At 40.2% G+C, this 12,905-nt stretch overlaps 1 protein-coding gene across 2 annotated transcripts in view; it reads left to right on the top strand.

Annotated features, from left to right (window-relative positions):
* Window positions 1-12,905, top strand: part of SNX24 (sorting nexin 24) — a 71,343-nt gene that overhangs the window by 39,414 nt on the left and 19,024 nt on the right. For both annotated transcript variants that reach the window (XR_006102224.1, XM_042452521.1), the window contains exon 3: window positions 5,204-5,308. Coding sequence is in view for 1 of the 2 variants with exons in the window: in XM_042452521.1 (XP_042308455.1) it covers window positions 5,204-5,308 (105 nt within the window). In the remaining variant the exon portion in view is untranslated. The remainder of the gene's footprint in view (window positions 1-5,203; window positions 5,309-12,905) is intronic.

The raw sequence follows: 12,905 nt of genomic DNA, 5'->3' as shown, positions 1-12,905 counted from the left end.
CTGGCCTTTAAGGAGGCTCAAGCCTCCTTAGAAGCCAGGAAACAGAGCGGGGGGCGGCCGCGATCGCCGCAATCCCGGCAGGCCTCCTCCCTCTTCCCTGGCCTTTAAGGAGGCTCAAGCCTCCATAGAAGCCAGGAAAGAGAGCGGGGGCCGGCCGCGATCGCCGTGATCCCGGCCGGCCTCCTCCCTCTTCTCTGGCCTTTAAGGAGGCTCAAGCCTCCTTAGAAGCCAGGAAACAGAGCGAGGGCCGGCTGCGATCGCCGCGATCCCGGCAGGCCTCCTCCCTCTTCCCTGGCCTTTAAGGAGTCCCAGGCCTCCTTAAAGGCCAGGAAGGCGCGCGGGAGCCCGCCACGATCGCTGCCCCTGTCCCCTTCTGATGCCCAGGTGGTGCGCGCAGAGAAGCACGTCCCCTTTGGCCAGCTGGCCAATGGCTGGCTGGCAACAAAGCAGGGGATGAGCTCCTGCTTCAGAGGCCTGTGCGCGTGCGGGAGGTGCAGTGGCAGTGGCGGCAGTGCTGCCGCCGCCGCGGACAAGGAAGGCGGAGCTGGAGGAGGAGGTGGGTTGGCGCTGCCCCGCCCACCACTCCAGAAGAGGAGGAGGAGGTGGATTGGCAGTGTGGCCAGCTGCATTAGCGGCAGCGGCAATGGCCGCAGGAGCGGGCCCCTAACCGGGACCAATGCATGGCTGGGGGCCAAACCAGACCGTGACCGGGAGGGGCCCCCAAAAGCGTGATTTTCCCGGCGGCCACTGGGATATGGCATCCCTAGACCTTTAGGATGTTGTCATCCATTGCTCCGCTCCATCTGATCTTTCTGAAAAAAAGGCTGAGTTGGAGGATGTCAAATGTTCTTTCTCAAAGTTGCTCTGTGGACCTTCAAGGAAGTGCCCAATGCCCCTCTCTCAGTCAAGCCTTTCCCAGGCTGGTAAAGGTGGCATAGAGAAGAAATGGCACTGTTGTGTGCCACATCCCAGAAGTGCACAGAGCACCTTCAAGCAGTAGCACCCAACATCCAGATAAGTCAGCTCTTTCTGGAACAGAGCAGGAAAAAGTAATGGACATTGCAGACCAATGATCTTCAGGACTGCAGTTTCTTCCCAACTGCCAGAGACAGTAGACTATAGATTGGCAGAGGAAAATCATGTCCTGCATAGGGCCATGATTTCGGAGAGTGGTTTATTGTAGAAGTGTCTCTGTGATGCAGTCATGCTTAAAAAAACAAAACAAAACCTCACACAGCTTTTTCTCAGTGTCATTGATAAGATAAAAGGGGGTTTGGAATTATAATAGCCCAAACTATATGCAAACCCAGCAGTACTAAACCCCACTTACAAAATAAAAGAGGATTGGGGTGTGTGTGTGTGTGTGTTGTTCTTTCATTGTTAAAAGACATTGAGAGGGTGGCTCTGCTGAATTGTATACCAGGTTGTAATGGATTCAGGTGTGAATGAGTTTTGCAGAAGCTGGACAATTGCTTAAAGTATTTGTCTGTATGTTAAAGCAGCCTTATACTCTCTCCTGAACAATGGAGCTGCTGTTGTTGGATGTGACCAGAGACTTTTGTTGACACAGCTTTAGATAGGGTGATACCTCCTCAGGCTCTGAAATGAAATGTAAATTCCTCAGCCCCTGTGGGCATGCATGTCAAAGTCAATGTTGAGTTTCTGTCCTTGTGATTTCTCCCCCCACCGCTTCACGTTTATTTAGAGGTGATATAGAGCTTAAAGAATGCCCATGTCACCTTGTATCAAATGTTAGGAAAGCCACTCTGGGTGTTATCTGTTCTTTCTGTCTCCCTTGAATACTGCAGGATTTTCTTTGATTTGGGAGTTTCTAAATTCATTGTTTATGCAGCCTGTTTTACATGCAAAGTGCTTTACAAAAGTTTATGTGGCTCAGCCTTATAAGAATCCTGAGTGGTAGGTGGTTTTTCTTGTTATTACGAGAAATGAGAAGCCTCAAGAACAACCACCTAGCACTCTGGATAAAAAGACAATTTACTGAAAGCTACATAAAGTGTTTGTAACTGCAGGCCTCCCAGGTCTATTCCCACAGTTTGGAAACTTTTCCCATTTGTCCAAAATATTTCTCTCCTGTTCTTCCATCATAAAATGTTAAGGTTGGCTCCTTTTATATTAAAATAACCCGTAAACATATATAATATCAAAGCAAAACATAAGATGAGTGCCGCAGATAAAAACCAAGTGCTTCCTAAAAAACAAATTACTTCACCAGACAATAGGAAATCAACAGATAATAAGCCAAATTATTTCATAGCTGGGGGCAGGGGTGACATATTCTTAGTTTCAAAATGTGGCTTGTGCGCATTTATACAACTGAAAAAATTGGGATGTAGATACAAATCTGTGTTTGTAAAAATGTCAACATTGTGTAGATTTCAGATATTTCCAAAATATTTGATGACATATTGTAGAAATCATGTATGATTTCTATTATAGGAGATTATCGCATGGCCATTTATTCCCTGGCCGTGCATGGGATGGGATCAGGATGGAACAGAGAAAAACGTGTGTTATCATACAGAAAATTGCTGCTGTGCTGCTGCCTGACCATTACCCATCCCCCAGGCGTGCTAAACTGGACAATTTTGGTGGTATGGAAGGCTTCTATACCACCAAAATTGGCCTGCAGAGCACGCCTGGGGGACAGGTGATGGCCAGACAGCAGCGCAGCAGCAATTTTCTGTGTGATAACACCCATTTTCCCCTTCTCACCCTGATCCCATCCCATGCATGGCCAGGGCAAAAATGACCATGTGATAATCTCCATAAAATGAACACAGGTATATGCTAGCTAGATCTGCATATCTCATGCAGACATAGAATCATAGAATCATAGAGTTGGAAGAGACCACTAGGGCCATCCAGTCCAACCCCCTGCCATGCAGGAAATCCAAATCAAAGCATCCCTGACAGATGGCCATCCAGCCTCTGTTTAAAGACCTCCAAGAAAGGAGACTCTATCACCCTCCGAGGGAGTGCATTCCATTGTCGAACAGCCCTTACTGTCAGGAAGTTCCTCCTAATGTTCAGGTGGAATCTCTTTTCCTGCAGCTTGCATCCATTGTTCCGGGTCCTGTTCTCTGGAGCAGCAGAAAACAAGCTTGCTCCCTCTTCAATATGACATCCCTTCAAATATTTAAACAGGGCGATCATATCACCTCTTAACCTTCTTTTCTCCAGGCTAAACATCCCCAGCTCCCTAAGTCGTTCCTCATAGGGCATGGTTTCCAGACCTTTCACCATTTTTGTCGCCCTCCTTTGGACACGCTCCAGTTTCTCAATGTCCTTTCTGAATTGTGGCGCCCAGAACTGGTCACAATATTCTAGGTGGGGCCTGACCAAAGCAGAATACAGTGGCACTATTACTTCTCTTGATCTAGACACTATACTTCTATTGATGCAGCCTAAAATAGCATTGGCCTTTTTAGCTGCCGCATCACACTGTTCACTCATGTTCAACTTGTGGTCTACTTGGACTCCTAGATCCCTTTCACACGTAGTTTCATTCAGCCAGGTGTCACCCATCCTATAACTGTGCATTTCATTTTTCCGCCCTAAGTGCAGTGCCTTACATTTCTCCGTGTTGAATTTCATTTTGTTAGCTTTGGCCCAGCTTTCTAGTTTATTCAGGTCATTTTGAATGTTGATCCTGTCCTCTGGGGTATTAGCTATTCCCCCTAATTTGGTGTCATCTGCAAATTTGATAAGTATGCTCCCAATTCTGTCATCCAGGCCATTGATAAAGATGTTGAATAGCACTGGGCCCAGGACAGAGCCCTGTGGGACCCCACTGGTCACTTTTCTCCAGGATGAAAAGGAGCCATTGTTGAGCACCCTTTGGGTTCGGCCAGTCAACCAATTACTAATCCATTTAACAGTTCCTTTGTCTAGCCCACATTTTACAAGCTTGTTTGCAAGAATGTCATGGGGAACTTTGTCAAAGGCCTTACTGAAATCAAGATATACTATATCCACAGCATTCCCTTCATCTACCAAGCTGGTAATTTTATCAAAGAAAGAGATCAGGTTTGTCTGGCATGACTTGTTTCTCTGAAACCCATGTTGACTTTTTGTGATTATGGCATTGCCTTCTAGATGTTCACATGCTAACCCTGATTTGGGAAGTTGATTAAAGCCCATGATAATAGTAATGCACATGCATATTCCTGGGTTTTTTGTTTGTTTAAGTCCTTATCAAGCTGATTTAACTTCCTGGCCACTTTTTAAAGTTCCTGTTCCATGTGTTTTGCCTTCAAGTTGCCTGTGGACCTCCCATGACCCCATTAATTTCATAGTGCTTTCTTAGGCAAGGATTCTCAAGTTTAAAAGGTAGTTTGCAGGCTGGGAGAAAAAAGGGGAAATCAACTCTCAATGTACTCTTGTGCATTCAGTTACCACAAGGGAAGTAAAACTACAGTTATTTCACTGGGGTTTTGTTGCCAATACAACAAAACATATGCTCAGTTTACCATTACATGGATGCTGATCTTCCTTTTTACTGCAGTTTCTGAAAGCAGAATCACTCAGTCCTTTTCTTTCTGTTTCCCCAGATTTCTTAATTGTGGTATTTTCCATTTTTATTTAGCATTATATTTAGCATATATATTTAGCAAGAGGTCTACCTCTTTTTGTCAGAACTAAACTATCGTCACTTAGTTTCCCCAGTTTTGTGTTGCACAGTTGATTTCTAAATGCTTATTCCTGCAAAGAAACTACAGCTGATTGCATTTGAAGCAGTTTTTAAGGCTTGTTTCGAAACATAATACACAGGGGTATAGGCTCAAATCTGTGATCAACTAAATCACTGTTTTGTTATTAAGGCGCTAGATTGACCATTCCACATACCAATATTTATCTGACATATGAAACATTTAGCTCCTGAATTAAGTAATTGCCCAGCACATTGTCTATTACAAATTTTTAATCCAAATTTACCTTACTGTCTCATATACAGTAGCATAACTTTTGTAATTAAATAGGATCAGTTCACTTATAGACTAAAAAGAATTGTGATAAAATTCAGTTGATTAGATAGTATTTTTGCCTCCATCCTCTCTCTCTTTCTCTCTCTTACACACACACACGTCCTATTTTGGCAACCTGTGTTTGAATGTTTGTTTTTTATTTCTGCAGTCTTGTAACTTTTTTAGGAAGTTGTTTATTTGTCTGCTTTTATTTGTAGCTTAAGAAATTCATGAGAACTCCAGAAATCCCTTCAAAACATGTGAGGAACTGGGTGCCCAAAGTACTGGAACAACGTCGTCAAGGCTTGGAAGTTTATTTACAGGTGAGCTGTGTTTAAGAATGCATAGAAACGTCTTTACTTTCCAAGAACTGTATTAGATATGTACAATAGAACATCATCTCCTTTGGGTTATCCTTAAAGATGGCTATTTGTGGGCACTTGTCCATAGACATTTGAGTATTCTAACAAATATTTTGTTTCTTTTACAGTGTTTTAGTAAAATATCCCACATTTTTAGTAAAATATCATCCTGACTCTGTAAAATCTGGCATATAGCTGTATGTCAGTGTTATATTATACTTATGTTTGAAAAAGTCCTGCAGTGTAATTCTGACATTTTTTTTCATTCTGGCATGCTTTAGGACTGCAGGTTTTTAAGGAAAATGTTTTTCCAAGGGCACCATATTGTTCTAAAATGTACTGTTCTAAACTGCTTTTATCATTGTTAAGTTTTAAATTGTTTTAACGCTAATAGTTTAATTCTATTTTAATGTTGACTTTCTGTATGTTTTAAATTATGTAGTAATCATTTTAATCCACAAGCCACCTAGAGTCCCAATATTGGGGAGAAGGCAAGGTATAAAGTTAATGATGATGAGTGGGAAGAGGAAATTGTGAGTGTTGATTCACAAGTGAAGAATTTATATGGGATTGAAAACATTATGATGCAGTACTGAGAGTGTTTGACAAGCCTGTTATTACATTCTTGCTCAGAACTGAAACTCATTTGTTGATGTTGGCCAGTCCCTAATTTTTTATTTATTAAATTTCAGAACAATTGCTTTGTTTGTCTAGCATATCAGTATTGAGAGGGATCCTGTAGCACCTTTGAGAATAACTGAGCGAAAGACATTGTAGCATAAGTTTCATAGACTTTGTCTAGTTCTTCAGATACATGGAGTGAACTGGGTGCCCAGGAAGACCTTTATAAGCAGACTGTATGAATAGCCATAGAAATACAAATCTTTTGGGTATGGTGATGAGGTGACAAGTTCAGTTTTAACTATGGTTGTTGAGGACAAAAATAGGAGGAAAGATGTTGCCTAAGGCCAGGGTGGGTTATTATTTATTAATTCAGAATGGCCTACCATTCTGCTTGTCGACAAACCTCCAAAATTGCCAACTGTGACAGGGCGTGAATGCATATGATTACCAGGATCAAGTAGGGTTCCTTCCACTAACAGAACTTTTTTTCTTGGAGTAAGGAAATGAAAGCAATCTCCTCTATATGCCCTAAAAACAGTTCCAGAACAGTGATGTAGCCGGGGGGGGGGGGGTCCATGGGGTCCAGACCCCCTCTTCTGAAGCTGCGCTGGAATACAATGAATGACGCACGCACCCATGGCATGTACACACTGCCATGCCGCCACACTCAAGCCTCCCCCTTCCCAAAATCCTGGCTACGTCCCTGTCTAGAAGGCAGGAAAATCTTGGCACTGGGGCTCAAGATGGGGAAGCATTTTATCATGCGTCCAAATAAATAGTAGCACAAAATTGGGTTTTTGACTATAAGGTTATGTAAAAGATGGGAGTAACTTACGAAGTAGCTATGGAGGGGGGATAGAAAATGTCTGCTCTCAAAGCTTTATATGTTGTTGACTATCTCATTAGGCTGCTGTGAGGAAAAATGTGTATGTAGAACTATATAGATGAGTTCATTCAAGGTAAAGTGACGTACAAAATTAATTAATGACATTGTTGTTACCGTCATTGTAATGGTAGTAAGAATAAAATGAGGTGGAAAACCGGTACAGTGGACCCTTACCTTATGTGGGGGATCCGTTCTGGAACCCCCTCCCCCCCCAAGTAAGGCGAAAAACGCGTATGCTTGAGCCCCATGGAACATAATGGGGCTTGGGTGTGGCAGTGTAGTGGCGTGTGCATGCGCGTCCTCATGTGCATGTACACCATTCATTGTTTTGCCACGTGGCTTCAGTGTAAGCTAAAAACCGCATATAGTGCGCCTGCGTATGGCACAGGCAGACTGTATGCTACTGTCACTCAGGAAAACATTTGCATACTGTTTTAGACTGAATGCACTTTCGTCCTTTTAGTCATTGTTTTTACAAATTGATGACTTTTACTTGCCTTTTACTATGGCCTCAACCTCTTCCTTTTTATAACACTGGAACTGAGATTAACAAATGATTGCTCATGGTGTGTTGATATATAATTACAGATATATAATTAAATAATATTTCCTCTGAAAGGTCATGACAGTATAAAAATATGTAACCTGTCTAAACAATAAGATCTAACATCAGTAGTGATCCCAGGTGCCCTGTTTTATACTGAGTGTCTCATGTTTGGGGGCTTGGAGTCCTATAGTGGAGTGATATGGAGTGCTCCAAATCCCATACCCCTTGAATTTTTGAAAGGTGACACCAGCCACACTCCCAGCAGACCAGCCCCTGAATATTTGGTACACTCAATCAGACCTTACAAAATGCTAAGGGGTGCCTGTCTTTGAGGATTGTGGCTGGCTGAGCAGTGCTGTTACTCCTTTCGGGGCTTCAGAGGCCAGCTGACCCACATGTCCATTGTATCTTACAATAGTTGGCTGGTATCATAAAATGTCCATGAATTTGGGGGATCCTACAAGATTTGAAATCTTTATATAAAACAGAAAATCAAGGTTTGCTATTTGGAATTTATATCATGCCGTGGATGCTTGAATCTGTGGATACAAAATCCGTGGATAAGTGTTAAATGTCAATCAAATTAAAAGACCTGAACTTGTATTTGTAGTACAGTATTTTCATTGTTTTCCCTCTTCTCCTGCATCAGACTGTTCCAAAAAATCTGTTCCAGAAAGTCATTCTATCATTTGTAAGAGAATTAGTAATAATTCATAATAATTCATAGTTTCACTTCTCCTAATCACTCTTAACCTACTCCTCATGATTTTTATATTTTAGAATGTATGGGTTTTTATGTGTAACTCCTGTGTCTAACCGGAAGATAATCCAAGCAAATTCTATTATAATTAATAATTTTGAGCATACTGGATAGCTAGGAATATCTGTTTAAAAATTAGAATCTTGTGGTTTTGTTCTTCTTTTCTGCTTTCATTTGATTGTGTTCCTGGTTTAATATACTGTTTTAACAAGCCATGCATGGTGGTTAAAACATTTAAACTAGTGGATTCATCATCTCGATAGATAAACATATGGATTGTGAAGCTAGGTTTGTTGCTGGATGTAAATGAATAGAAATTCATCCTTGATAGCATAAATGCAAATCACTTAACTTCAATTTTATCTTTAAAAAAAAGGATTTCACAGAAAACATCTATTAATCACAGAGAAAACTTACAAGAAATTATTCAGTGTCCTTTTCCCTCTGAAACCCCGATTAGTTCTGAATAATCACTGTTGTGCTGTTTTTATAAGGATCTCTGGAAAGGGCAATATGATAAGTGTAAAGAGACAAAAATGTTCTTTATCCTCATTAAAGATTGTGAACAGTGTGTTAAATAATATTAATGGCTAGGATTGTCAGTGTTTAGCAGTACTTTCCTAGTACAAGTGATTTTATTGATCAATGCAGACTCAGTGTAACGGGGCAGATTATTCTACTGATTTTATCGAAACCTTAACTAAGTTTGTTAGTGCACCACATATCTTTAAATAGATCTAGATGATGATGTAGATTAAGAAAAGCAGAACACCATCCATCTTTTTTTGATCTGTTAATAACTTAAATCCATCATTGTTGCTACCAGCTGTTTTCAGATTCCGTAGAGAGCATACACATTTCTTTTGTATGTTTGATACAGAATGAATCAATAAAGTTTGCACATGTATTTAGTTTGTTTTAAAGTATCTGGTTTATCTGTTCAAAGGTAAAAGAATACCAAAAACCTTGAGCTCATAACAAAGAATAGCAATCCTTATTCCACATCACTGTCTACGTTTCTTTTGGTAATTTTCTTGGTAATCTTTGCTTGCAGTTCCTCTCAAAATAATCTTAGTTTTACAGTTTGAAAATGACATATTTAAAATCAGATTTTGAATATTACTGTGAATTCTCCAATGTGTGGATGATGTGTGTCTGTGGATTCAAGTCACCTGTTGACTTGTGGTGACTCCAAGAATTCCATAGGATTTTCTGAGACAAAGAATACAGTAGGACCTTGGTATCCACTGAGGTTTGGTTCCAGGACACTCCATAGATACCAAAATCCATGGATGCTCAAGTCCCATTAAATGCAATAGCCTAGTAAAATGGTGCCCCTTATATAAAATGGCAAAATCAAGGTTTGCTTTTTGGAATTCATATATTTTGGAATATTTCCAATTTGTGGATGCTTGAGATTTAACTATACTCAGAAGTGGTTTTGCCAGTTCCTTCCTCTGAAATGTAGTAATCTGGTATTCACTGACAGTCTTCCATCTAGTACTAGCTAGATCTGACCCTGCTAAGATTCCAAGATCAGGTGGAATCTAATGGCTTTACGGTATTTAGGCTTGAGTGCTACATTTTTTAAATGTTAGGTGTTTTTATTCTATACTGCAATACTTCTGTGGTCTTCAGAAATGTATAGACATTGGGCTGGTTCAAAAGGAATAATTCTATTTGAAGAGCCCAAGATATAGATGTCCCCTTTTGAAAGGACCTATTCTTATAACAGCTCCCACACAACCTCTCTTTCTATTTGAGAGGTGCCAGCAATCCTTCAGCTGTTGAGCAAACACAGGAGACTGGAGGAAAGAGAGAACCTGACAAAAATCCCCTCTGGAGCAAAGCCATTGTTTTCAACAGTTCCTTTTCGATTTACTCAGGCTTCTTTGGATAAACTTGTATTTTCCATTTTGGTATGAGATGGCATAATTTCACTAATTAGCCCCTTACTTTTACTCGACTACTTGAGTATCTGTATGCAAAGCAGCACACAACAAATAAAAACAATAAAAGTAATAATAACAAATACCAAAATAACACTAAAGTCTGTTAACACTGCAGAAACACAAAAAGTAAATGTTAGCCACAAGCAAGAAAAAAGTTTCCTATGAAATATTTTTTTAAAAAAACAACCAAAGGTATAAAATAGATAAATCAACAAAATGTATTAATAAAGATTGTAAATCAGTGGTAATAAATTAGCCATTGAACCTGAAGCTTAAATGAGGCAAATTAATGTTGGCATGTCCCTAAATTGTCCACAATGAAAAAGAAATTGTCACTGAAGTCTCTTCATTGATCATCACCCTCATAATGTCTGAATGCAGGAGTATCTGAAGAAGGATTTATATGGGCTGAAGCAGATGACCATGAAGGAACAGCCTCTGGCCCTGATTATGGCAGGACTGCAGTGACTGCATGGTCAGCTTCCAATGCAGGCTGCCACCACTGTCCCAAATGGGCCGCTAGCAGAAGCAGATTTAATCCACTCCTAAAAGGTCCAGCTTTTGCCACCTTAGAGCAGCTTCTAGCTGCTTTAGGGCTATAAGTCATCTAAATGCCACACTCTTAAAGCGGCCAAAAGCCACTTCATTTGGCCTGTACGTTTCAGTCCCACTTCAGATATTAAGAATCTGGCAGTATTATATGGAAAAAGGTGGTCCTTTAAATACCCAGGCCCTAAATAGACCTGGGCTTAAAAGCTTAAGAAATGAGGCCTGACAAGAAAATGATGCATGTATTTCTTGTGGCTTGTGTATCTATTGATGCGTGTATGTGTAATGACATATGTACATGTGGTAATCTAACACTTGAGGCTGAAAGTGGTTGAAAAAGAAAGAATTGAAATTTGGAGCTAATAAACTGCTTTTTCTTGAGGTTTGTCTTACTACAGGACTCTCCTTAACCAGGAGCTTTTCTCTTTGCTGAGAACTTTGGAGTTTAGGGATGAGGGGCTTGGAATGCAACAGGCACATTGCTTAGTGCAAATGACATAAAAATCTTCAGATTTCTCCATTTATGTGGACAATTCTCACTTCTTTTTGTGACAATCCAGAAAAATACATCCTCATTCTGAGTCAAGATGAAATGAAATGGTTTCTCTCTCTTTTCGTATATTCGTATCTCTATCCCCTGTTCCATAGTTTTTCTTCCATTTATTTCTCACTAGATGAAGAAGAATAGAAAAGGAGAGGAACAGTGCATAGGATAGTAAAACAAGAGATACATAAGTTTAATCACTCACTTTTCATTGCTGCATATTGTGGAATCCTGGGGTTTGGTGAGGCACTAGAATGATTTGGCTGAAACTTCTAAAAATTGCTTCCTGAACCAAATCCCAGAGTTCCATAGGATGTGGCCACGGCAGTTTAAATGTAATCATAGTGTTATAAATGTGTAGTGTGAAAGGGTCCCAGGAAGATCAGTGAAATGATGTTCATCCTGCATTGATCTCTAAAGGGGCCAAAACAGTTTCTTGCCAAAAACTGGATTGAAATGGATACAGATAATCGGTGTCCTCTAACAATCACTTGGGGCTGCAGAATCATCAGATGCACATTTTCTCTACTAGTGAAAAATATCAATTTGATGGATAGATTTGAAGACCTAAGTCATCTAAAGAAGGAACAGTCTTATTCTGTTTCAGAATGAAATACTGTAAGTACTCGTTGATAAAACTTGTTTGACTTTGGCTGCATTGTTTGACTGATCTGTATATGACATTGTCCACATCTGTATAAGAATGACCTCATTAAAATCAAGATTTGCTTGTTCATTGAGGGATCTGCTGCTCCAAGCTTTAATCAAATGACAGATACTTGTACATATGTTGGAGCCATGTTCAATACCATACAGGAATTAGATAGGCAGGAAGCTGTAAAGGCATAAAAGCATAAGAACCATGCTAGATGGTCCAGTATTCTGTTCCCACAATAGAGCAACTGGGTTTCTATGAGAAATCTACAAGAAGGACATGAGTGAAATAATACCCTGAAATAAAGCATGAGGCTGCCATAGAGGTATGTCACCTGTTTAATGACAATGACACATCCACACTCTCAGATATGTGGACCCTTACACCATTTGGCATAAATCATAGAATCTTAGACCTGGAAGAGATCACAAGAGTCATCTAGTCCAACTCCCTGCCATGTAAAGAATGACTAAAGAACTCCTGAAAGATGCCCATCCAACCTGTGTTTAAAGACCTCCAAAGATGGAGAAACCTCCACCCTCCTGTCAAGCAGCTCTTACAGTAAAAACAAAAACAAAAAAACTTCATAATGTTTTTTTTCTTGTCATTTGAATCCATTGGCTTATGTTTTAGTCTTTGGAGGAGCAGGAAACAAATTTGCTTCATCTTCTATTTGACATCCCCTCAGATATTTAATAATAGCTATCATGTCACCTGTCAATCTTCTCTAAAGCTAAACATATCCAGCTTCCTATGTTATTCCTCATAAGGAACTTGCCTCAACCCTTTATTTCCAGCTGAACTTGAACCCTGAATTTTATAAGTAATATAAAATTGACTATATTCAAAAACCATATAAGCACTTGATTTAATTTTTCCTTCCTCCCTCCACATCTTTTTTCCCTTGTGTGTCATTTCAGAATGTAAGCCTTAGGGCAGGGAACTCTATACTGCCTGCCTTGTAAGTCATTAAAAGTTAAAGGTTGGGTTATAATTAAAATAAGTAAACCTATCATCTAATCAGTAGAATATCTGCTTGCA

The sequence above is a fragment of the Sceloporus undulatus genome, chromosome 2 (assembly GCF_019175285.1).
Source record: "Sceloporus undulatus isolate JIND9_A2432 ecotype Alabama chromosome 2, SceUnd_v1.1, whole genome shotgun sequence".
Lineage (NCBI taxonomy): Eukaryota > Metazoa > Chordata > Lepidosauria > Squamata > Phrynosomatidae > Sceloporus > Sceloporus undulatus.
The sequence above is the reverse complement of the archived record's forward strand: the minus strand, read 5'-3'. Positions and strand labels throughout refer to the sequence as shown.